This window comes from Pelodiscus sinensis, chromosome 3, assembly GCF_049634645.1.
Source record: "Pelodiscus sinensis isolate JC-2024 chromosome 3, ASM4963464v1, whole genome shotgun sequence".
Taxonomy (NCBI): Eukaryota; Metazoa; Chordata; order Testudines; family Trionychidae; genus Pelodiscus; species Pelodiscus sinensis.
Window position 1 is genome coordinate 34,070,211 of NC_134713.1, and position 24,296 is coordinate 34,094,506.

At 40.4% G+C, this 24,296-nt stretch overlaps 1 protein-coding gene across 3 annotated transcripts in view; it reads right to left on the reverse strand.

Moving 5' to 3' along the window:
• SNTG2 (syntrophin gamma 2) overlaps positions 1–24,296 on the reverse strand; it is a 463,781-nt gene that overhangs the window by 143,594 nt on the left and 295,891 nt on the right. For all 3 annotated transcript variants that reach the window (XM_075923561.1, XM_075923558.1, XM_075923560.1), the window contains exons 7-8: positions 8,929–9,016; positions 5,880–5,971 (exon numbers count right to left, since the gene is read on the reverse strand). In XM_075923561.1, coding sequence (XP_075779676.1) covers positions 5,880–5,971; positions 8,929–9,016 — 180 coding nt within the window. The remainder of the gene's footprint in view (positions 1–5,879; positions 5,972–8,928; positions 9,017–24,296) is intronic.

Genomic DNA, 24,296 nt, shown 5'->3' on the forward strand with positions numbered 1-24,296 from the left:
ATGTTCAAAACCAGAATGATCTATTGTAGAACAGAAAATTCTTGTAGAATAGAAGTGAGATATCCTGCTCACTAGTCTGGCTCCTTGCCACCCAATCATTCCCTAGCTAACCCTCCTATCTATCTCGCACATTTCTAAAGCACCTGTCGCTAATGTATCTGTCTTGGTGGTAGGGCTGGTTGCAATGCTGCTCCCTTTTTAGTGTACTAAAGAGCACCTATTTCAGATATTAGATCTCTTGCCCTTAACTGTCTTGGGGTAGAATAATGTAATTCTTCTGCTATTCCACTATAATCTAATTACAGTATCCTGGGTATAGCATGCCCTTATTACCTTCAGATTCACTGAGTTTTGGGCTCAGTGAATTTTGGAATATCCTTCCTTTGGGAATCTACTGTGATAAAATGACCAACAGCCTTCTTAAAATAAAATATTTTTACATAACAGCTAGAATAAAGCATTAAAGAAAAACAAGGACTTTAAAGCATTGTACTGGATATTTGGATATTTAGTCTCTCATTTTATGCCTCGCCACAAGCTAAATTAGATATAATTCCCTCTTAAAATACAAAAGTACAGAACAAAATAAACTTACATTATTTTAGGAAGCCAAAAGAAGAGGCTTATGCAAGCTCATCAATGGGAGTAGAGAGAAAGAGGCCAACTGCCCTGGGACACTGCAATTTAAAAGGGCCTGGGACAGCCAGGGGCAGTTGTTTCAATATGGACTCAGTTTATTTCCCACGTAATAATCAAACCAGTCTGATTTCTCTAATTCAGGGAATCTGAGTTTTCTGAAAGCTTCTACCTTCACCATTTGTCTGGGATCAACGACCATATTTCTCCATAGCGTCCTTATTTACAGAGCTGTGATATAAATTAATGAGTCTGCATCAAATTTCTTTCTCTAGTGGACCAGCTAGACCATGTAGAGGTGGGCAATAATTGCAGGACTGGGCAATAATTTTTCATAGAGGGGGAACTCCAAGAATTTGGTAAGTTCCCAAGGGCTACAATCTTCCATGCTATTAATGGGAAGGTTCAGGATCTGGGATGGAGGTTGGGTGCAGAAGGGAGCTTGAGGTAAGAGACTGGGGTGCAGGAGAGGGTGTGGGATCTGGGATGGAGTTTGGGTGAAGTAAGGGGTTGCAACCTGGGGCAGGGCACTGGGGTGCAGGAGGAGGTACAGAGTCTGGGAAGGGGTTGTGACCTGAAGGAGGTGTGTAAGAGAGAGTGCAGAGTCTGGGAGGGGATTGTGACCTGGGGCAAGAATGCAGGAGAGAGTGCAGGGATTTGGGTTGTGACTAGGGCTACGGGATTGAGGTGCAAGTTGTAGAGGAAGGGTTGTGACCTGGAGGATGGGTGTAGGAGGATGTGCAAAGTATGGGAGAAAGTATGGGTGCAGAAGCAGGGATGTGGAGGTTTTGACTTACATGGGGTAGGGGTAAAGGACGGGGAATAGGATTGGGGACAGGGAAGGGCTAGAGTGCCAGAGGCAGGCTATGATTGGGAGGTGCTCACATGGGTGGTTTTGAGCCAATGGGAACTGCAAGATTTTGCTGGGGGTGAGGGAAGTGCAAAAAGCCTCCCCCCATCTTCCTCCTGACTTCCCTGGCTCACAGCATTCAGAGATCTGCTCTGAGCAGTGTGTGGGGCTGAGTAGTCAGGGAGCCTGGCAGAGGGCCCCGCAGGCCAGATCTGGTGGCTTGGTGGACAGGATCTGGTCCACAGGCCTTATTTTACCTGCCCCTTATGTTGGGAAATACCCCCCTGATGGTTTAACTACCCAGCAATGGGGCAACCTATTCAGCTTAGTGGCTTGTATTCACTGTTCTTGTGAATGAATGTGAGAGAGAGAGAAAGAGAGAGAGAAAGAAACACATATGTGTGGATATGTATGTGTGTGTGTATATGTTGGGAGTGCACTGAAACTTCCCTCTGCTAGCATAACATACCATCCCAACCTTATTCCTGGATACGACTCAATAGTCATTACCAAGTAGCCCACAGAATCTAAGTATCATGCAAAAGGAGTAAAGGCGGCACAAATGGGTGCTAACGGTACTTTTTCTTTCGCATAGCTCTGGTGAGTATGTGGATATTTTTGCATAATGGGACCCATTGCAAAGTAAACAGTTTATTGACAAGCATGTGTATTTCTGATGTGAACACACCCGAAAGCATGGTCATGAGGGCAATGTACTAGACTGGATGGCAAACAAAACCTGTGGTGAAGGGAGCCATACAAGCAGCCAGCACAGTAAGATTTGTAAAAGGTACATCATAACTCCCCTCTCCTCCCTTTAGAATGTTTTGTCTTTTTAGATTGAATGCTTTTGAGGGCAGGACTTCACTATCTATATATTTATATAGTGGGTAGCATAGTAGAGAACTGATTTTACTTGGGGCCTCTACGTGCTACTGCAATATGATCAGAAAACCAAGCATGCTTGAGCTCAGTCTGAATTCCTCTATCCGAGAGTTCCATTAAAGGGTTTTGAGAATCATCAAAAAGTATGACAGCAAATTGAGCCACTTTTAGAAGCGAGCAATTCTTGGAAAACAATAGTCCTGGTCTTTTTTTTTTTTTTTTTTTTTAACTGTACAACATTATGACATTTATTTAAAAAAACAGAAAAACCCTTTGGTTTTCAACTGACATTTTCATGACCCTTTGCTTGCTTGTTTTGATCACAGTTTAGTTTGATAAAATGTCTCTGCTTGCATGCTTTCAGTGGGCCAACTCAGAAGCTAAGACCACTTTCTTTTCAGAACATTTGACAACTTGCCTTTTCATCTGCCGTTTCATGAAGTAATGGGGAACCTTTTCAAACTTTTCCTTATGAAAAGAGGTTGTGACTTTTCTATTGAGCCAGGTGTATACCATAAAGCATTTTGTTCTGCTTTATCATTTTTTCCATATTTTCTTGTGTGAATACTTGGCTCCTCTTGTGAGACTGTTAAACTTCAGAGGGACCTGGTTCAATGACATTTATAAGCCAAACTGCTTCTAGGTATTCTCCTCTTTTCTTTCTCTCTCTCCCTACAAGATTTTGAGCTTTGTCTGCAATCTTCAGTGTTCCATTTCAGAAACATAAACTCTGATTTTCTTTCTTATAGGTCCTATAAATCCAATTTCTTATTATTAATTTTAGACAATAACTAAAAATTAGCATATGGCTTAAATGAAATGTGAGCTTCTAGATAACAGAAATCTAGCAATAATTATTTCAAACAAGCGTTTCATGTTTCCTCTCTTGGTGATCATATACATGGGAGAAGCTCCTTACAACATGTGCAAAGTCTATCATGTGTTTCACTGTACTACCTGGTCTATGAACATCCAGGGCCCAATGATGGAGGGAAAGGGGGCAATTACCCAGGGGCCCAAACAGTTTAAAAGGGCCTGGGGCCCCTTAGCAGCAGCTAAGAACACTGGGGGCCTTTTAAAAGAGGTTGTGGGTGACAGGTGGGTGGACCCCTATTGGGGGAGGTTAGCCCCAGCTCCACCCCCCTTCCACCCTCATTCTCTCCCTGTTGCTGGAGCTGCAACCCCCCTCCCAGCCCGTCACACACACACAGAAGCCTCAAGTTCTTCCCCTACTGATAGAGGAGCCTGGGCCAGTTGCAGCTGTGCTCTGAAGAAGCAGCTCTTCAGAGACACCTTTGTTATGCTATTCAGGTTCTGTTGTGGCTGAATAGCAAATAGCATTTGTTTGGACCTAGAGAAGGGAGGGGAGATATGGCTTCTAGAGCACATCTTTTAGGGTAAAAAAAATCCGTTTTTGATTTAAAAATGATTAGTGAACAGAAATCCACCACCATGCATAGTAAATTATTCCAATGGTTAATTCATTCCACCACTAAAAATTGTATGCTTTATATCCTGTCTGAATTTGTCTTCAGTTCAATTTACAGACATTGGATCATGTTACACCTGTTTCTGTTAGATTTATGAATCAATAATCAAATATTTGTTCCCTGCGTAGGTATTCAGAGGTGCTAAATGAGTCATCCCTTTATCTTCTCTTTCTTAAAATGAACAGATTGAGCTCTTTAACTATATCACTATAAGGACTGCGTTCTAATCGAGTTTATCATGCAGTTAGCCTAAGGGTACGTCTACATTGCAACACTATTTAGAAATAACTAGCACTATTCTGAAATAAATTAGTCCACAACTACAACACAGCAGGCAGTTATTTCAAAATAGTGTCAAAATACTGTCAAGCTGGAGGACTCCTGTAACTCTCACTGACGAGGAATAAGGGAAGTCGGAGGAAGTGTGCCGTATTTGGAAATAAGTGCTGAGTAGATGCTCCCTATTTCAAAATAAGTTATTTTGAAATAAGACATGCAATTGACATAGATCAATTTGTATAGCTTATTTCCAGTTAAGCCCTGCAATGTAGACACGCCCTAGGTGATCCACACAGTCCCTTTTAACTCTGTGGGTCTATATTTTGCTATGATCATTCTTGTGGCTCCTCTGTGAACACTGTCCAATATATCAACATTTCTTGAAATGCAGAACTGAACACAATATTCAAACAGTGCCAAATACTAAGATTAAAATAACCTCTGTTCCCTACTAAGATTTCTTTTTCTATGTATAAAAAGATTGCATTAGCCCTTCTGTCAGAGCATCACACTGCAAACCCCACTAGAAACACATTTAGGTGGTGCTAATTCCCCATGCCCAACTACATTTTGAGAGCTATCAATTAGACAGCGTTTAACCCATTTAATGTGCTCAATGTTCATTTTATATTGCTCTAGTTCTTTTAATCAAAACATCATGTGGTAGAATATCCTGGTGATGAACTGAGTATTAGTCTTATGGAACACTTTGGAAATAAGCATCAACAAGAAAAGATACCATGGGAGAAAGTACAGTGATGTTTCTGGGAGCAGCAGACAAGAAGGTAGTAGAGACAGATATCACTGGCTGAGGTTAAGGAATCAACACTATCAATCAAAAGTCCATAAGTGTGATGAGCCTTGACAAGGTGGAGAAGAAACCTGTGAGAATAAGATTGTGATCCACAGTGAGATTGTCTGCAATTGTGTATTATTCCAGTTGGACAATGAGACAGTATAATGTGCAATGCCTCTGGGGAGGCTAGGGAAGCATGGCAGGAAGCTTCCTATCACACCCTTCTACTGGATGCAATATTTTTTCCTTGTTTGTACACTAGCCTCTCTCTATTGGGTGAAGTGAAAGAAAGTTGTGATTGCATCACTACTTCTCCCCTTCCCATCCTCTTTGGAAAAGATGGCACCCACGTGCAAAGACTAGTCACAAAAGGAGGAGGGTGGGGATATAAAGGCTGCTTGTATTTTTTCTTTCTCTTGTGTTTTCCACTAACTTCATATTGAGAAAGGCTCTAAACAGCAGATACAACAGACCACTACATCATTTTACATCTGCCCCTTTCTTTACCACATGCTGTAGAATTCATTTTGGTTCGTTAGGCATATTGTTAAAATAGTTTTCTTAACCCCCACTTTCCCTGTTTCTTTTTTCTTTCCCTTTACTTATTTCTCATTCCTAGCATGTAAATTGGTCTCTCACTAATTAAATCTTGTAATGCACAGTAAGTATATTTTGACTTCTGTATTTATATTAAATCAATAAAGCAAGTTAAAGTTCACATAAAAAAGTATCTTTTCATCCTGTGGTCACTTTAGAAAATAGGTGAATGACTTTAATGTAATACCTAGACAACTAAACAATTTAGAAGAAAATGGCAGAGATTCTTTCCCTTAGTCAATAGTTCAGTGTTTTCTCAGCACATTTAGAATGGTTCATTTTGATTCACCATTTGAAATGAGGTGTGGGAGACAATGGTAACACAGATTATAATCAATTTGCTTACTGTGTTGGTTGTGTTTCCATTCAAATGTAAACCACTGTCAAAGAGAGGAGAGGAAGCGCCACTGCTGTGATCACTGGATGGTCCAGGGGAACCTGAAAATCAGAAGTTGGGATAAAATTCCTTAATTGTTAAATTAAACAAGCCACCATTATTTCATTTGGGAAAAGGATACAGTGTGAGAATTGGTAAAATATGACATCATACAAAAACAAATATGTGACTGCCTTTTTGGCATGACAAGCAACAAGCTAACTTCTTCCTCATGCATGTATGCATTAGGAGGTTGTCTTTAAATGTATTATGTAATAGCAGTTTTCCTGAAATATGTATGCCAATACATATTATGAGTAGTGCATCTTGTGTTAGAAATAGTATACAATTATATAATTAAAGACTATTCCAATGCAAATGACAAACAGCACAGGATTTAGGTTTTGCTTTTAGATTTAATTTTTGCATTTTTTGTTTGTTTGCGTGCTTAGTTATGTAACCTTCAGACTGACATAATGCATGTTTTATATTCAATTTACTATGGCAATCAGAATATATTGATAAAAGTATGTAAAAATCAAACTCACAGCTCCATATTCATTATCACCAAAATTCATTATCCTGTCTGGAGCAATCACTTGAAATTCCTCTTAAATCATTTCTCATTAATAGGCCTATCAAGTCTCTAACTTCATAACACATAACAGAGAATGACAATCATTCATATCCACATGCTTTCTTATGCTTCTATTCCATCCACTTTTGTTGGGTTTAGCAAAATGGTAATACATTCATAGAACTTGCACAATAAGGCTCATCTTCTCTATAACAATTTATGCACATATTTTAGATAGAAAGAAGTGATTCAACTCTATTTAATTTTTCTAAGCAGCCCGAGTACCTCTCTTCATGCCTCTCAAATTTTTGTTATATAGTCAGACATTGTTAAGCCGTATTCCATGGGAAAGTTACAGAATAATCCCCTACCAAGTTTTGAACACTACTGGATATGTATGAGTTTTTAGTGGCTTCTCTGGGCCTTTAATCTGTTAAAAACTGGTATTTAAAATTACTCTAAAATGCCTTACCGCAGTAGAAGTTTGCTGATTGCTGTTCATTATTTAACTAATCATTCTTAGATGTATTTTATAAAATAATTGTGTGAAAGAGTTAGAAATATACAAATCTTATTTACCAAACACATTTCCTGAATTCACAGAATAAAAAAAAAGTTTGTGTGCAGATTGCTCTAGACAGATATGTTTCAGTTAATACTTGTTTTAATGGATACTATTTCTACATTTTTAATAAAATTATGTAACCAACAAAGTGAGCCCACCTTTTAAATTAAGTAATTTGCCTGTGGGTGCATCCCAACACTACCTGCTGTTGGTAGCTCTCCCTCTTCATTCCTAGGAGAAGTAGAGCACAATCTGTATACCAACATCAAGACATATTCTAAACTTCACTTACCTAATTTACAAACAGCTGTCAAACTAACAAATGCATCAAAATGTTTCCCACTTGCAATTTCTCTCTTTACTACCTCAGATTGAAGTTTCATTGGCTTTGAGCCTTCCAACTACACAGGTCCAGTTGTGTTGGGTGTACATTCTATAAACTAGGAAATTGGAACACTGAAAGATTTTCACCAACCTCACAACTTCCAGTCCTATCTGATACAAAGTTTATCTGGATGCTGCATTTGCAACAAGTGCAAATTCACATATACCCCACTATAAAATTGTGACAGCCACATATCAGCCACTTAACCGAGTCTTACCAAGAAGAAACAACAAGAGTGACCAGTTCTGACATATCAACATAAGCTCACAGGTCAGGGAGACCTTTACTATTTACATCAGCTCAACATTTCCTGAATCACAACAACTGGCTAAATGAGAGACCTACTATATATTTTTTGCCCATATACTTGTTGGCTTACAGATAGAAACTATCAGTCACACACTCTAGCCAATATACTTGTCCCAGCAAAACCCTTGTAGCACAAGCATGTAGTACAACTATGCCACAGAAGAATTCGGTTAGCATAGCTAATGTACTTTGGGGAGTGGTTTAGCTATCTTCACAGAACTCTTTCTGTTGGATTAGAATGTTTCCCCATTAGGAGGCCTGCTGGCACAACTATGTGAACAAAGCACCTGTAGTATAGAAAAGCTATTAGTTATCAATATGGTCTGTTCATTACATCATAGATAGACACCTGAAAACACAAGGGCCAAAGAGAAGAACCATCATATTCCAGTCCAGTTCAAAACGAGAGTAGAGATATCTCAAGGAAAAACCCTTGAGACCTTCCCAATTGCCCTCATAGATCTCTTATGGCATGTGATTAAAAAAAACAGAAAGGAAGAAAACAAAACAGACACCTAGCCAAAGGAATTATCATGAATTTATGAACAGGCCCTGCAGGCTGAATGGAAGGAAGACAGAATTTTGGATAAGATATTCAGAAGTGCCTAAGTCTCTTGGAGTATTTCTACATGACAGTCAAAGAAGTTATTGTAGTTCAGGGTTTACAGTTTTACATTGGTTCAGCCAGCTTTAAATTGGAATAACTTTTTGTATTTATCCACTGAAATGACATGTGGTTACATTTCAGCTGAGTTTTGGGATTTATCTGAAATTCACTATCCAAAGGAATCCTGAATTGATACTATGTCCCACATTTTCAAACCACTTTAGATATTGCTACTCTCAGTATTGCAACACCAAACTGATTTAAAAACCTAAATCCCACTTTCAAAAGAGATTTAGTCACTTGGAAAAATCCCAGCAAGTCATTAGGAATTTAAACTCTTAAATGCCTAAATCACTTTTGAAAATTAAAATTAAGCTCCTAAACCAGTTAGGTATTGCAACACAGAGTGTAACAAATTATAATTCTTATACACTGAATGTGAAATAATAACATACATTAAAGAACAGATCTTGCAGTAAAACATCTGGAAATAAGATAATTATTTCTGTCTGCTCATTATGAGAACTATTGCAAAAAGAGAAAAAAAATTACCTATATTCATTAATTTCTTCTTACCTAATGGGAGCTTTAGAAATGATGGAGCTTCCCTGAGGTACTGTACAGTGATGGTAACTTCATCGCCAGCATTTCGCAGTAGGTGTACCTGTCAGTGTGACAAATAACAGCCATTTTTATCAAAAGAGAGCCAGCCACAGAAAGCAAAATAGTCTGCAACAAAACCTTCATCTCTGTTGTCTGGACAGAAATCCAACAGTAATGTTTTTCACTGAAATGGAGAATATCTTGTGGGTCACAATTGTGCTATCCACAATTACTGAAGAAACTGAAAACATTAAAATACGAAGTGCAATTTGTGTTCATGTATAGACAGAAAAAAGACAATGCTCTCAGAAAACTATTTTATGTCATACATCTGCCATATGACAGGTAAGCAGTACATTAACGATGAAAAAATGAAATGTACTCCAAATTTAAGTTGCACTGTAAAGTCTCTTTGCATATAATTGTTTTCTAACTCAGATTGTGAAATGTAGCTGAGGCTTGGCCTGACATGAATAATTCACACATGGATGGAAGCCACATTTTTTGGAATTAGGAAATAAATAAATCATCGGCTACCACTGTTGTATGCCACTTAAAGGAACCTGAGAGACAAAGGCTAGAGTCCTTAGGAAGTCGAATAGTAAAAAGTCTTAAGGGAATCGCAACAACCTGGAAAGGATCTCTGTTCCCACTCACTTTATCTGCACCTCCCTTTTTCAAGATCATCCCCCTCATTCCTTCCTCTCTCTCACTGAGCTCCTACTCCACATTTCAGCTATGTCTACACTACAGAGTTTTTTCGGAAAAACTTCACTTACATCCACACTGCAATCACATTATTTAAAAAAAAATCAAAAGAACAGAGGGGTTTTCCCGACATTGGTAAACATCTTTCTATGAAGAAGAAGCCATTTTCTGAAAGAGCTCTTTCGGAAAAAGGCGTGTGTGGACGGGGAAGAGGGAATTTTTCAAAAGAAGAGGAAAGAGAAAAAAGCACAGGTGTCCTAGTGGCCACTCCGTCCATAGTAATTACAGCTTAAATGAGAGAGAGTGTCCATTCAATGTGCTTTTGCGATGCACTTTTGCTGTGTGGCTGCTCTCATTCTGAAGAAGTTTTTTTGGAAGATCTCTTCCAGAAAAGCTTCTTCCGAATGAAGCCTGCAGTCTAGAAGTAGCCTGAGCTGATTCTCTGGAGAATGAATTTTCCTCTTGGCCCCAATGCTCATGTATGTGATTTTCTCCCAATACTTATACCAATACCAATATCACTGTAATCATACCATAAGTTTGGCAAGATTTGATTCTTTATTTAAAGCCTCAGCTCCTGCAGCCAAATGTTTACATGAAAATCTTAGTTTTCATCTAGAAACAAAGGCCTTCTGAGTGTGGGAAAATAGCTGCAAACATGGACTCATTGCATCCTGGAATCTCAAAAACATGACATCGAAGTAAAAGAACTATTCATTCATTCATTCCATATGTCATAGTTTCAAAGACAATATGAAGATTTAGGGGTATTATTCCTTATTTTTAAACATGTGTGTTTGGCAATATTGGTCTTCTCTGCACCCACTCCGTACCTACTGGTGAAGGGCATGCTACCTGCATTAGCAACCACACCACCTCTCCTTTGTTCCCATCCTCAACAGAAATCAGCAAATGTACCTGTGTTTGGTGTTAACTTACCACATCCACCCAGGCTTTATTTTTCTAGGTATTCACCTACTGTATTTCTTTGGATCTATCTTTGTTTTATCCCTTTGCACAGAGTCTAGCACCACAGGCGTATGTTCTCTGATTGATGCCTTTATGGGGTACCACAATATAAATAAAAACATGGAGAATTTAAGCATTAACAGGCTAAATGACTTGATCAAGGTCATATGGAGTCTATGAAAAGGTCAGGGACTGAACCTCACTACCCTCAACTTCAAAGGAGAACCTAGGATACATCACTGTTCTTCTACCCTACATTCTATTAAAACTGTTCATTAACAGCTGAGACTGAATTGTCATTCTGTCAGCCATGAACAGTATTATACCACATTCCTGATTAGTCCAGGTAATTGTTTTATTACATATCTGCAATACTGTAGAAACTTCAGTTGGCATAAATAACTGAATTTGAATCTTCAGATGAGATAAGTAAAAAGAACAATGGAAAAAGCGCACCTTGAGAGTCAATAAGATGATTTAGGTTGGATTTGTAACACATCTCTGTTCACAGTAAGCTTTCAAATTTATTTTTAGCATTTTTCAAATTCCTCAGTTACTGGATGACAATATCTTTTTAAAATTAACGCTGATTTAATAGTTCCTAATCCCTTCCATTTTGACTATTTTCCAAATCTGTCAAAACTAAGATTTTTGTCTCTTTTCAACAGTACAGTTTGTATAGTTCAGTGCCTGACCCATTCTGCCATGCCCATACAGAATTGCTTTGAAAGCTAAATCCATCACTGGAAAAGAAGTACTTTCCATTCAGGTCACAAATGGGAAAAAATGTTCGGCAGCTCATATATTGGGTAAATGGAAAGTCAATATTAATCCATCCTTCCCACACAATAAGGGTCTGAACAGAAACAAAAGTGAGCATGCTCAAGTAACATTTTACACTGAAAAAGTTATATATTCGCATTGTAGCTTCAGATCAGCTACTTTGTATGAAGAATTGGGAAACACAGGGGAACCTGCAATAAATGATGTCATGGCATTTATTTTTAACAATCCATGTCTTGCACTTTAGATTCTTATCTGCCATGTTAGTCTATAGCTGCAAAAACAAGAAGTCCTGTGGCACCTTAAAGAAAATTGTATTTATTTGGGCATAAGCTTTCATGGGCAAAAACTCAGTTAATCAGAGACCTCTGAGACAGTGGGTTTTTGCCCAAAAAAGCTTATGCCCAAACAAATATAATAGTCTATAAGTTGCCACAGGACTCCTTGTTTATTTCTATATTCTTATGTTTCCTTCATCACTTATCTGAGTGCATCACAGTCATTAATGCATTTTATCCTCACTACACCCCTGTGAGGTATGATGCTCATTTTGTAGAAATGGAGGCACAGGGTGGATTAAGAGGCTTTCTTGAAGTCACTCAGGAAGTCTGTGACTGATCAGGAACTTGAAGCCAGGTCTCCTAGTACCCTTTCAGTGCCTTTTTCACTAGACCATCATTCCTTCTAATATACTATATATATCATTTGATTAATGATTATTTTTAGCAAGATTTGGGATTAAGTTGTTTCAAACTAGTTCTATTTTGAAGACTATCATTAACAGATGAGAAAATCTGTAGGACTCATTTTATAAGCCATTATTCAAGCTTCCCATTCATATTTCAACAGTGCATTTTAACTTTGCAACAGTGCTCTCAAACAGTGCATACATAAACAAGTCTATTTGATCAAAAATGCTGATAATAAAGGTTGAGGAAACAGTTGGTAAAGTCTTGAACGTGTTTAAATAAGAGAGTATTTACTTTCTTTATTGTCATAGGATAATGAATGTGACTTCCTGAACTCTATTAATATACACATTAGGGTTTGAAATGAATTGATGTGTTCTTTCAAGGCCATTTATATCACCTAATCACTTTGCACTATTTATATAAATCTGCATGTTAATGAAGCCTTCAAAGTCCAATGCCTTTAAACTTGAAAAAATACATTTTTTAAACTAGAGAGAATTAATTAAGGTCCCGCCTCTCTCCAACGATGTAAAGTCTGACATTTTGACTCATTAACCAAGACGTTATAATCTAGAGAAATTTCTTATCAGGGTGACTTTAAAGTTAAAAACATTTAATTACATTATTCTAGATAAAATATTGTAGCTAAATAGAAAGTTTCAATATTTTAAACCAATTTACATAATTTAGTCCCTTATTCTTTGACTATGATCAGTAAGAAAATCATTATATGAAACTTTACAGAAAATGTGCAAACCTGCTCAATGTTTCTTTCATTATATGGACTTTGACATAATTTGTGTGTCTTAGAATTAAAGAAACAAATTTGATCAGACTTTATGTAAAGCAGTGCAAACCCAGGTGAAGAGCTCATATCTGCAGAAAATTAGTCAGGGAGTTGTGGTGGTGCAGGTATCCACAATATCTTTTCTTCTATGTCATCTGATGTGTCATCTGAAGAAGTGGGTTGTACCCATGAAAGTTCTTGATACCATCTACGTGTTTTGTTAGTCTTTAAGGTGCTGCTAGACATTCATTGTTAATCTAGCACTGAGAGAAAAAATATCTTACAATATGAACTGAGACCTCAATAGGAAATATAGACATGAACATTGACACAAATTGTCTCTTTCAGAGTATCTATCCAAGATGGCAACTAAAATCATCATTTTCAATATCTGCAGAGAAGTCTAACATTCTGTCTGGCAAACAAGTACCTGCCAGAGAGACAGAGTCAACCACACCAAACATACTTGATATGCATATTTCTGTGAACATCAAAAGCAACACAATTTATATATAAATATATACAGGCAGTCCCTGACTTACGCGGATCCGACTTATGTCGGATCCGCACTTACGAACGGGGCGAGAAAAGCTTCTCCCAGTCTCCCTGGTCTGCTGGGGGGGGGGGGGGGGGGGGGGTGTCCAGCAAAGCTGCCCACCGCCTGGGTGGCTTTGCTCCTGTCCCCCTGGTCTGCTGGGGGGGTCCAGCGGCTTTGCTGGACCCCCCCAGCAGACCAGGGAGACAGGAGCAAAGCCACACGGGCAGCAGGGTCCCTCCGCCTGTGCGGCTTTGCTCGGGTCTCCCTGGAGTGCTGGGGGGCACTCCCCCCAGCACCCCAGGGAGACAGGAGCAAAGCCGCACGGGCAGCGGGGTCCCTCCGCCTGTGCGGCTTTGCTCAGGTATCCCTGGTCTGCTGGGAGGGGAGGGGGTGCAGCTAGTGCGCCCCCCCCCAGCAGACCAGGCTTTTGTTGCGGGACGCCTCGGGTAGAGCAGCTGGGGTGCTGCCGGGTTGGTCCTGTGGGAACCAACCGGGTAGCGCCCCAGCTGTTCAGCCCCAGGCTCCAGATTCAGCAGCTGTTGAAACTGATCAGGCTGATTCCAGGAAGCTGGGGGCAGAGCAACTCTGCCTCCGGCTTCCTGTAGTCAGCCCCTGGTCAGTTTCAGTGGCAGCAGCTGAATCTGAAGCCAGTTCCGACTTACATACAAATTCAACTTAAGAACAAACCTATAGTCCCTATCTTGTACGTAACCCGGGGACTGCCTGTATATACATAACAAAAGACTTGTGAAAAACACTGTTATGAAACACCCTGGTACAGTGGAACTTATTGAACTCATCCAAATAGCAGTAGTTTTTCTTTAAAAAGCACCTGAAGGGTCAGCATGACCAACTGAATTTTCCCTACCAGGAAAAAAAATTAACATAGGTTTCTTCAACAGTCAACACCATTTGGGGATACTTGAATAACTGTGAAAAAGTTAAAAAGGAAGCAGCAACAAACAATTTGAGCTTGCTCTTTCATTTCCAGGATAAATATACTTTCCAAAGTGCACAGCTGAACAAGAGGAACAATCCTGACCTAGACTTTGTCATCTGCAAAAATTGAGAAAGGAGGTAATGGGAGCAATTACAACACTGACTAGTACAAGTGTCAATAGAGGAAAGGTTTACAGCTAAATTGGATGGATTTATTTGTCATAGTACTGCAACACACATGCACTAAGGAGAGTTTTTCCTCGCTGCCATGGAAGACTGCCAATAACAAATCCTAGGATATGACTGGACTTTCAGAACAAGAAAAATTGAACAATATTAAAAATATGCAGATTTGTTTGACTTGGATCCCTTTCATGAAGAAACCATCGTGTTTGGGTTAATTCTTATAACAGAGATCCAAAAAGAGTAGTCCAACTGTTGGAGAGAACTAAATGAAACAACAACTCTGTGCTATAATAGTAAAAACATACATAAGCCACCACTTGCAAATTGAACCTGGATGAAGAACCACCAAGTGTATTGGCACATTCTCTCCCAATCAAGTGGCACACCACTTTATTCTAAATGATAAAACAGTCCACAAAGCAAAGGAAAAAGTGAAATAGATTAAACAAGAACTTCAGTCACTTGTCAGAGACAGTGAAGTCCACAATGAACACCTCAACACCAAGGAACCCAGAATACCGGTAGTCATGAAAATGCTTAAGTATGGAGAGATGGCCAGAGACAATGGATACAATGAAATATTATTATACTTTGATATGACAGCACAGAAGATGTTACTAGATTTCCTGAATTCTTGCACAGAGACAGTGCAAAACATCAAAAGTTGTGGAAACAGGCTAACGTGGTTGCACCACTGAATCATGTAAAGACTCTAATTCTGTAAAGAGCGACTGACCAATACTTTTACTCTACTCAGCCTATACAGGTGGATGATAATGGATAGACCAGCACCCACAATGGAAAGCTAGCTGTCTGATACTTGAACCAGTTTTCACCCAAAATTTCATGCTATGATCAAGTTGCAAACTTATCTCAGTACATCCAAGTTGGAATTGCAAAATGTGAGTGATTATGATGATCTACCTGCTGCTTATGAGATTATGAACCCTCATATTCTTCTACTGAAATTGGCAAGAATTTTGATACTTAATAAGATAGATCAGGTTATCTCCAGCCTTTTTAGGAATTGATATTTCTTTCTCAATATGGATGGTCAGAAAAGTTGATGCTGTACTCAATGGAATATACATGAGGTAAGGAGCAAGAGAATATCAGACTTACGACATCTTGAGAACAAAGGTTGTTTGTAATTCTGAACTATTCTATAACTCTGAACAATACATGTGGGGAGTGACACAGAGGGGTTACGGAACCAGGCCACAGGGTTGGGGGGTATCAGGGCTTTGTGCTCTGGAATCAGAGCTTCTGACTCTTAGAATACTAGTGGTCTGGAATGGAGCTCAAGACTTCTGCCCTGAAGAACTGGGGATCAGGATTTCTGTCCTGAAAAGTACCAGGGCTCAGAGCTTTAGATCTGGGGTAAATATTGGGACTTCAGTACTGTGGCTCCATTCTTGTCTTCAACTACAAAGGAGGTGTTGGGCATCAAGGCTCCGCATCAATATACTCGTTTCAGCTAGGGGTGGGGTGTTCCTGGGCTTGGGTCTTTTAGCTTTGAGGGGAGCCCTGGTGCTGAGACTTATGCTCCCTTCATAGGTAAAGTCCTGAGCCCTGGCTTCTCACAGGGCTGAAGCCAGGAACAGAGGTACAGGACTGAAGCAGCAGCACTGCCGCCACTCTAACACTTTAAGCACGTTGCTCCTGAGCCTCTTCCATGCCCAAACATATGCCCCTCCCCCAATCCTGCAGCAGCAGCCCCTAGAATCCCTGAGCCCTAGAGATAAAGCCCCAAAGGCAGTACAGTCTTTGGTGGGGTTTTTTGTATCCCCTGCTGCCTGAATGATTACTTCTGGTTTCACAGAGTGTCTGGTTGACTGTTAATACCAAAACTCTAGTGTTCATATCTTTGAGGTTCTACTGTGTTGTCTCAAGGGTCAGTGCTATCATCCTTTCTATTTAATGCCTCTACAAATGACCCACACAAAACTCATCAATATGTAAAGATTCATTTGTACTGATGATTTTTGCTTTTCCACTCAACTGGAAAAATTTGAGAGCACTGAACACATAATAACTGGCTCTCTGATTGTAGTTGCATAATACCTTCACACAGTTTCCTGACTGTCACCTCTCAATACATAAATGTAGCTAAAATGTAGCCTTATGCAAAGTAAAGTGCCTCAGTGTAATCTGCCAGCCATCCTTTATCTTTATCCATTGGAAGAGGTGAACCAGCCAGAATATTGTGTCTAAAGCAGATTCCAAGGTAAGAATAGATTCTTATAGTTTTGTTTTAAGGTTTAAAATTACTATTGTGAAATTTAAAAAAACCTTAAAACAATAGCTCTATAGCACCTCTGAGACTAACCAAAAATATATAAATAGTATCATGAGCTTTTGTAGGCACAACTCACGTCTTCAGATGACAAATATTGAAGAAGTGGGTTGTGCCCACAAAAGCTCATGATACTATCTATGATACTATTTATATATTTTTTATTAGTCTCTAAGGTGCTACAGGACCATTGCTTTTTAAATTTTTAATTACAGACTAACATGGCTACCCCTCAGACTATTGTGAAATAAGTAAAAGGGTTTGATGGCTGTTTTTTTTATTGTAATTTGATATCCTTGTTTGAATGTGCACATTGCTTCTCTACAACAACAAGAAAATAACACTGTTTTGTGTACATGGGGAATGTTTGTGTTAAGAGGTAAGTGTAAAGGCCACTGGAACAGATGTTCTAGGGAAGAACCAGGGATAGATGTAAAGGTGCCAGAGATCACTACATATCCCCATTTATGCAATGGGCAGATTGATGGCTCTTAAAGGAGGCAAGCACCTATCAACTGGGACAAGATATTCATGATCAAAATCAGCTTAGCATGGTAGAACAAAGAAGCAAGAGAAACAACCAGAAATAACAAACATCCATCAGGAAAATAGCACAATGATGCAAAATTTACTGATCCCAATGAAGGAAAACTGCTATAAAAAGGACATTTTTGGAGATGTCCTGCCAAGCCTGGAGCATTGGTCCAGATCGATAGACTCCTGCTCCTCCACCCGTGATCAGTCTGGCTGGCCACAGACCATGGAATTGTAAATATAACATCAATTAGTAGGACAGTACATGTGTATGTCTGTCTATGTACACATAGACAGACTGCTTTGCCATTATACTCTCAATAAACACGGTCTATTGCCTTTTCACCCTATAAAGATCCTTCAAGCTTCTTACAAGCATAATATGTATGTCTTTTACCTGAGACACTCTCAGGTCAAGCAAAACTGGGAAGGTGGAACTGGAAGGTAAAATCCTTTAGCAACATATTCATGATCCGTATCCGAGATGTTACGGAAGCATTGTCGAGGATTATCCGGCCCTCTGACTACTACCCCATGCTACTCATCCATGTGGGCACAAATGATACTGCCAGGTGTGACACTGAGCGGATCAAGAGTGACTACAGGGCTTTGGGAGTACAGGTGAGGGAGTTTGGGGCGCAGGTGGTATTCTCTTCGATCCTTCCTGTCAAAGGTAGGGGCCCGGGCAGAGAGAGGTGCATCCTGGAGGTGAATGCCTGGCTGCGAGGATGGTGTTGCCAGGAGGGCTTCGGCTTCCTTGACCACGGGGTGCACTTCCAGAAAGGACTGCTTGGCAGAGATAGAGTTCACCCTTCCAGGAGCGGGAAGGCCTTGTTTGGACACAGACTGGCTAACCTTGTGAGGAGGGCTTTAAACTAGGTTCGACGGGGACAGGTGAGCAAAGCCCACAGGTAAGTGCTGAATGTGCGGGACTGGGAGATGGGTTGGAAATGGGGGGGACTACGGCCTATAATGGCAAGGAGAAAGGAGGGCCAGTGCACAACAGGGAGGCAAGATCAAATCAGTATCTTAGATGCCTATATACAAATGCGAGAAGTATGGGTAATAAGCAGGAAGAACTGGAATTGCTAACAAATAAATACAACTATGATATCATTGGTATTACAGAAAACTGGTGGGATGGGACGCACGATTGGAATGTTGGTATGGAAGGGTACGGCTTGCTCAGGAAGGACAGAAAGGGGAAAAAAGGGAGGAGGGGTTGCCTTGTATATTAAAAATGTACACACTTGGACTGAAGTGGAGATGAACGTAGGAGATAGCTGTGTAGAGAGTCTCTGGGTTAAGCTAAAAGGGGTAAAAAATGAGGGTGATGTCATGCTAGGAGTCTACTACAGGCCACCTAGCCAGGTGGAAGAGGTGGATGAGACCTTTTTTAAACAATTACCAAAACTATCCAAAGCCCAAGATTTGGTGGAGATGGGGGACTTCAACTATCCAGACATATGTTGGGAAACTAACACAGCGGGGCACAGGCTATCCAATAAGTTTCTGGACTGCATTAGAGACAACTTTCTGTTTCAGAAGGTTGAAAAAGCTACCAGAGGAGAAGCTGTTCTGGATTTGATTTTAACAAATAGGGAAGAACTAGTTGAGAACTTGAAAGTGGAAGACAGTATGGGGGACAGTGATCATGAAATAACAGAGTTCATGATCTTAAGGAAAGGTAGAAGGGAGACCAGCACAATTGAGGTAATGGATTTCAGGAAGGCAGATTTTGATAAGCTCAGAAAACTTGTAGGTAAGGTCCCATGGGAAGCAAGACTGAAGGGAAAAACAACTGAGGAGAGTTGGAAGTATTTCAAAGGGACGTTGTTAAGGGCCCAAAAGCAAACAATTCCGCTGTGTAGGAAAATATGGCAAAAGACCAGCTTGGCTTAACAAAGAGATCTTGCATGATCTCAAAATAAAAAAGGACTCATATAAAAAATGGAAACTAGGACAAATAACAAAGGATGAATATAGGCAAGCAACACGGGAATGCAGGGGCAAGATTAGAAAGGCAAAGGCACAAAATGAGATCAAACTAGCTACAGGCATAAAGGGAAACAAGAAGACCTTTTATAAATACATTAAAAGCAAGAGGATGACCAAGGACAGGGTAGGCACACTGCTCAGTGAGGAGGGAGAAGCAGTAACAGGAAACTTGGAAATGGCGGAGATGCTCAATGACTTCTTTGTTTCGGTCTTCACCGAGAAGTCTGGAGGTGTGACTAACGTAGTGAATACAAGCAGAGAGAAGCTAAGTTTAGAAGATAGGATACACAAAGAACAAGTTAAAAATCACTTAGGAAAGTTAAATGTCAGCAAGTCACCAGGTCCTGATGAAATGCATCCCAGGATACTCAAGGAGCTGACAGAGGAGGTATCTGACCCTTTAGCTATGATCTTTGAAAAATCATGGCAGACAGGGGAGATTCCAGAAGACTGGAAAAGGGCAAATATTGTGCCCATCTATAAAAAGGGGAATAAGAACAACCCAGGAAAACTACAGACAGGTCAGTTTAACGTCTGTCCCAGGGAAGATAATGGAGCAGGTAATTAAGGAAATCATATGCAAACACTTGGAAGGTAATAAAGTGATAGGGAATAGCCAGCATGGGTTTGTGAAGAACAAGTCATGCCAAACTAATCTGATAGCTTTCTTTGATAGGATAACAAGCCTTGTGGATAAGGGAGAAGTGGTGGATGTCATATACCTAGACTTTAGTAAGGCATTTGATACGGTCTCGCATGATATTCTTATTGATAAACTAGGCAAATATAACTTAGATAAGGCCACGATAAGGTGGGTGCATAATTGGCTGGATAACCGTAGTCAGAGAGTTGTTGTTAACGGTGCTAAATCCTGCTGGAAAGGGATAACAAGTGGAGATCCGCAAGGGTCTGTTTTGGGACCCATACTGTTCAATATCTTCATCAATGATGTAGATATTGGGATAGAGAGTACGCTTATTAAGTTTGCAGATGATACCAAACTGGGTGGGGTTGCAACTTCTTTGAAGGATAGGGACATAATTCAAAATGACCTTAGCAAGTTAGAGAAATGGTCAGAGGTAAACAGGATGAAGTTTAATAAAGAGAAATGTAAAGTGGTCCACTTAGGAAGGAACAATCAGTTCCATACATACAAGATGGGAAGCGACTGTCTAGGAAGGAGCATGGCGGAAAGGGATCTAGGGGTCATAGTGGACCACAAGTTGAATATGAGTCAACAGTGTGATGCTGTTGCAAAAAAAGCAAATATGATTCTAGGTTGTATCAACAGGTGTGTTGTAAGCAAAACTCGTGAAGTCATTCTGCCGCTCTACTCTGCACTAGTTAGGCCTCAGCTGGAGTACTGTGTCCAGTTCTGGACGCCACATTTCAAGAAAGATGTGGAAAAATTGGAAAGGGTACAGAGAAGAGCGACAAGAATGATTAAAGGTCTAGAGAACATGACCTATGAAGCCAGGCTTCATGAACTGGGCTTGTTTAGTTTGGAAAAAAGAAGATTAAGGGGGGACATGATAGCGGTTTTCAACTATCTAAAATGGTGTCACAGGGAGGAAGGAGAAAATTTGTTCCTCTTGGTTTCTGAGGACAGGACAAGGAGTAATGGGCTTAAAGTGCAGCAAGGGAGGTTTAGATTGGACATTAGGAAAAAATTCCTAACTGTCAGGGTGGTCAAATATTGGAATAAATTGACAAGGGAGATGGTGGAATCTCCCTCTCTGGAGATATTTAAGAACAGGTTAGATAGACATCTGTCAGGGATGGTGTAGACGGAGCTTGGTCCTGCCTTGAGGGCGAGGGGCTGGACTCGATGACCTTTCGAGGACCCTTCCAGTCCTATGATTCTATGATTCTATGAACATGAACCTTTGTAATAATTGAGCCTAGTAATTTATCCCAACTATGAGCTCAAATATGTAATGTATGTGAAAATTCATAAGATATCACAATAACCTACAATAACAAAGTGTCAAGGCAGTTTCTCTGCTGTGGCACTTCAAGTGCAAAAGGTGGTAGCCCGCAAAAGACTTTAAAATAACCTGTCACTAAAGTCTTGTGTTAAAACTTCCCAAGATTAGAGATTCCCTGGCCTTGGAAACTTGCCACCATACAAATACAAAACCCCTTTGAGAATCCAGAAAGGCACACTTGGGAATTCCTTCTTGTGAGGTACCTCAATCCAAAGGTGGAGTTTTGGGAATTTGGGAGAGGGGAGCAGCAGTCATGCGCTCTGAGACATGACTTGATTTTCATCTAATCTCCTGGACTGTCAGTGACTGAGAGGAAAGTACTTACATTTTGTGCACACCCCTCACACCTGGCTGGTGAGTTCCCTTCACCAGTCAGGTGTGAAAGGCATGCACGGAATGCAAGTACTTTCCCTCATTCCCTGATAGTAAGGGGAATGGGGTGAAAAGCAAGGCACGCTGCTCCCACCCCTGAAACTCTGCCCTTGCCTCAATCTCTTTCATCCCACTCACCCTCCGTCCCAGACAGAGATTGAAACCCAGATGCTGAGATCAGCTGAAAATGGAACCTTAATTTTTTTTCTAGTGGGTTGGCAGTGCAATCTTAGACACATGGACACAGAACCTCCCACCTTCTAGGACACAGGAATCAGATCTTGTTTTTAAACAGGTGATTTTCATTAGAACTTCAGGTAAAACATTATTTAGTTGTGAGGTGCTACACAGCAGTTAAAATTATTAAAACCACAGAGAATTGATTCCTTGGGATTCAGCTTAAAAGTTACAGTATAATGAGGAAGTTAGGTGTGCTGACAGTCCAACGTCACAGAAAAAATGCAAAGAATTCCAACATACACAGAAATAAAGAATAAACCTGATTGTGTCTGACTAAACATTCCCTATTCTAATCAGATATCTGTAGTTTCAAAGCTTAGTTCTCTAGGCATGGATGTTGCTGGACTCTCTGGCTACGTCTACACTGGCACGATTTTCCGAAAATGCTTTTAACGGAAAAGTTTTCCGTTAAAAGCATTTTTGGAAAAGCACGTCTAGATTGGCAGGATGCTTTTCCACAAAAACACTTTTTGCTGAAAAGCGTCCGTGGCCAAAAAAAATTAGCTAACTGGATGGCTGTATATGGTGTTACTCCCACCCCTATCACCACACTAGTAGTCAACAATTTGTAAAATCTCTATGTTATAAGACTGATCATGTACAAATACATCTTTGTGTTCTGTATCTTTCTTATCATGCTAGCAAATAACTAAAAATGCCTCTTATTTTACTTACCTGTTGAGTAATATATTAAGATACTGGACTGAACTTCCCTGTCTCTTTACACCATCTTCTCATCCATGCACTGAGACACAAATGAAGCTGATCCTGTATGTGGAACCAGAATAATTTCAGATAAAACTACTACAGAGGCTCTATATAATCATCTACATTGAGCTTCCAGCACCTCACTTTTGCCCTCTCCTACCTCTTTGGTATCACAATGTTCAATGTCCAGAGACTCCATCTTTAGAAATTTGTCTAGGTAACGCCAGAGCTTCACCACCTTCAAATGCAGTTGGCACCTAACCAGGTAAGTCACAGGGTCATCTCATATCCATCCATGAATATTTCTAGTAATAGAATCTACTTTTACCTCAGCCCATATTTCACGTTATCCACATCTCTTGGAGAGATCTTTTCATTGTGTAAGGAATGATCAACCTTTTCTACTTGTTAGAAAGTTTGTCCCCTGTTCTACCTTGGTGTCCTCCCAGAATAAGATGTATACAGGCAGTCGCTGGGTTACGTACAAGATAGGGACTATAGGTTTGTTCTTAAATTGAATTTGTACATAAGTCGGAACTGGCTCCAGATTCAGCCGCTGCTGCTGAAACTGATCAGGGGCTGACTACAGGAAGCCCGAGGCAGAGTTGCTCTGCCCCCAGTTTCCTGGAATCAGCCACTGATCAGTTTCAACAGCGGCTGAATCTGGAGCCTGGGACAGAACAGCTGGGGTGCTGCCAGCCAGGTAGGTCCCCCCAGGACCAACCCGGCAGCACCCCAGCTGCTCTACCCCAGGCGTCCACAACAAAAGCCTGGTCTGCTGAGGGTGGGGCGCACTAGCTGCGCCCCCCACCCCCTAGCAGACCAGGGACACCCCGAGCAAAGCCTTGGAGGCGGGGACCCCGCCGCCTCTGCGACTTTGCTCCGGGTGTCCCTGGTCTGCTCCGGGTGTCCCTGGTCTGCTGGGAGGGGTCCCCAGCAGACCAAGGACACCCGGAGCAGCTTTTCTCGCCCCAGAGCCAATAAATGTGGCTTTTTGCCTTATCCCCCTCATAAGATCCTGCTTGCTTTTATTGGTATAACAGCGAGAAAAGCACCGTTCGTAAGTGCGGATCCGACATAAGTCGGATCTGCGTAACTCGGGGACTGCCTGTATTGGGGAAGTCAATTTTGTGGTACATGTGAACCAGTTTTCATATTCTGCCTCTACTAATAGTTTCACTTTTCTGCTCTTTCATTTAAATAATGCCAGCTTCAGGAAGCTGTCACATGGCCTCTGAAGGTCATAGATTGCTTGCAAATTATGCACATATATGCCACAAAGTAAATAGTCACATATTCTGCATTTCATGAAGTAAAACTAGATAGCTTCAGACTTATCTTAATTTATTTCTGGTCTTTTGTCTGAACAGATTCTATCAGAATTACTGCTTTGATTTTATATTAGGTTATTATTTATCTTAATATAGCCACAAAGACCTCCTTGTGCCTGGCACTGTGCAAACACAGATGCGCAGTCGCTGTCCCAAAGAGTTTACAATTTAAACTGACAAGATAGAAAAAACATAACGATAAACCACGCTGCTGTTACTGATGATATTCTTAGGTAAAGATCTTCTAGTGGTGACTAATAATTGAGCTGATT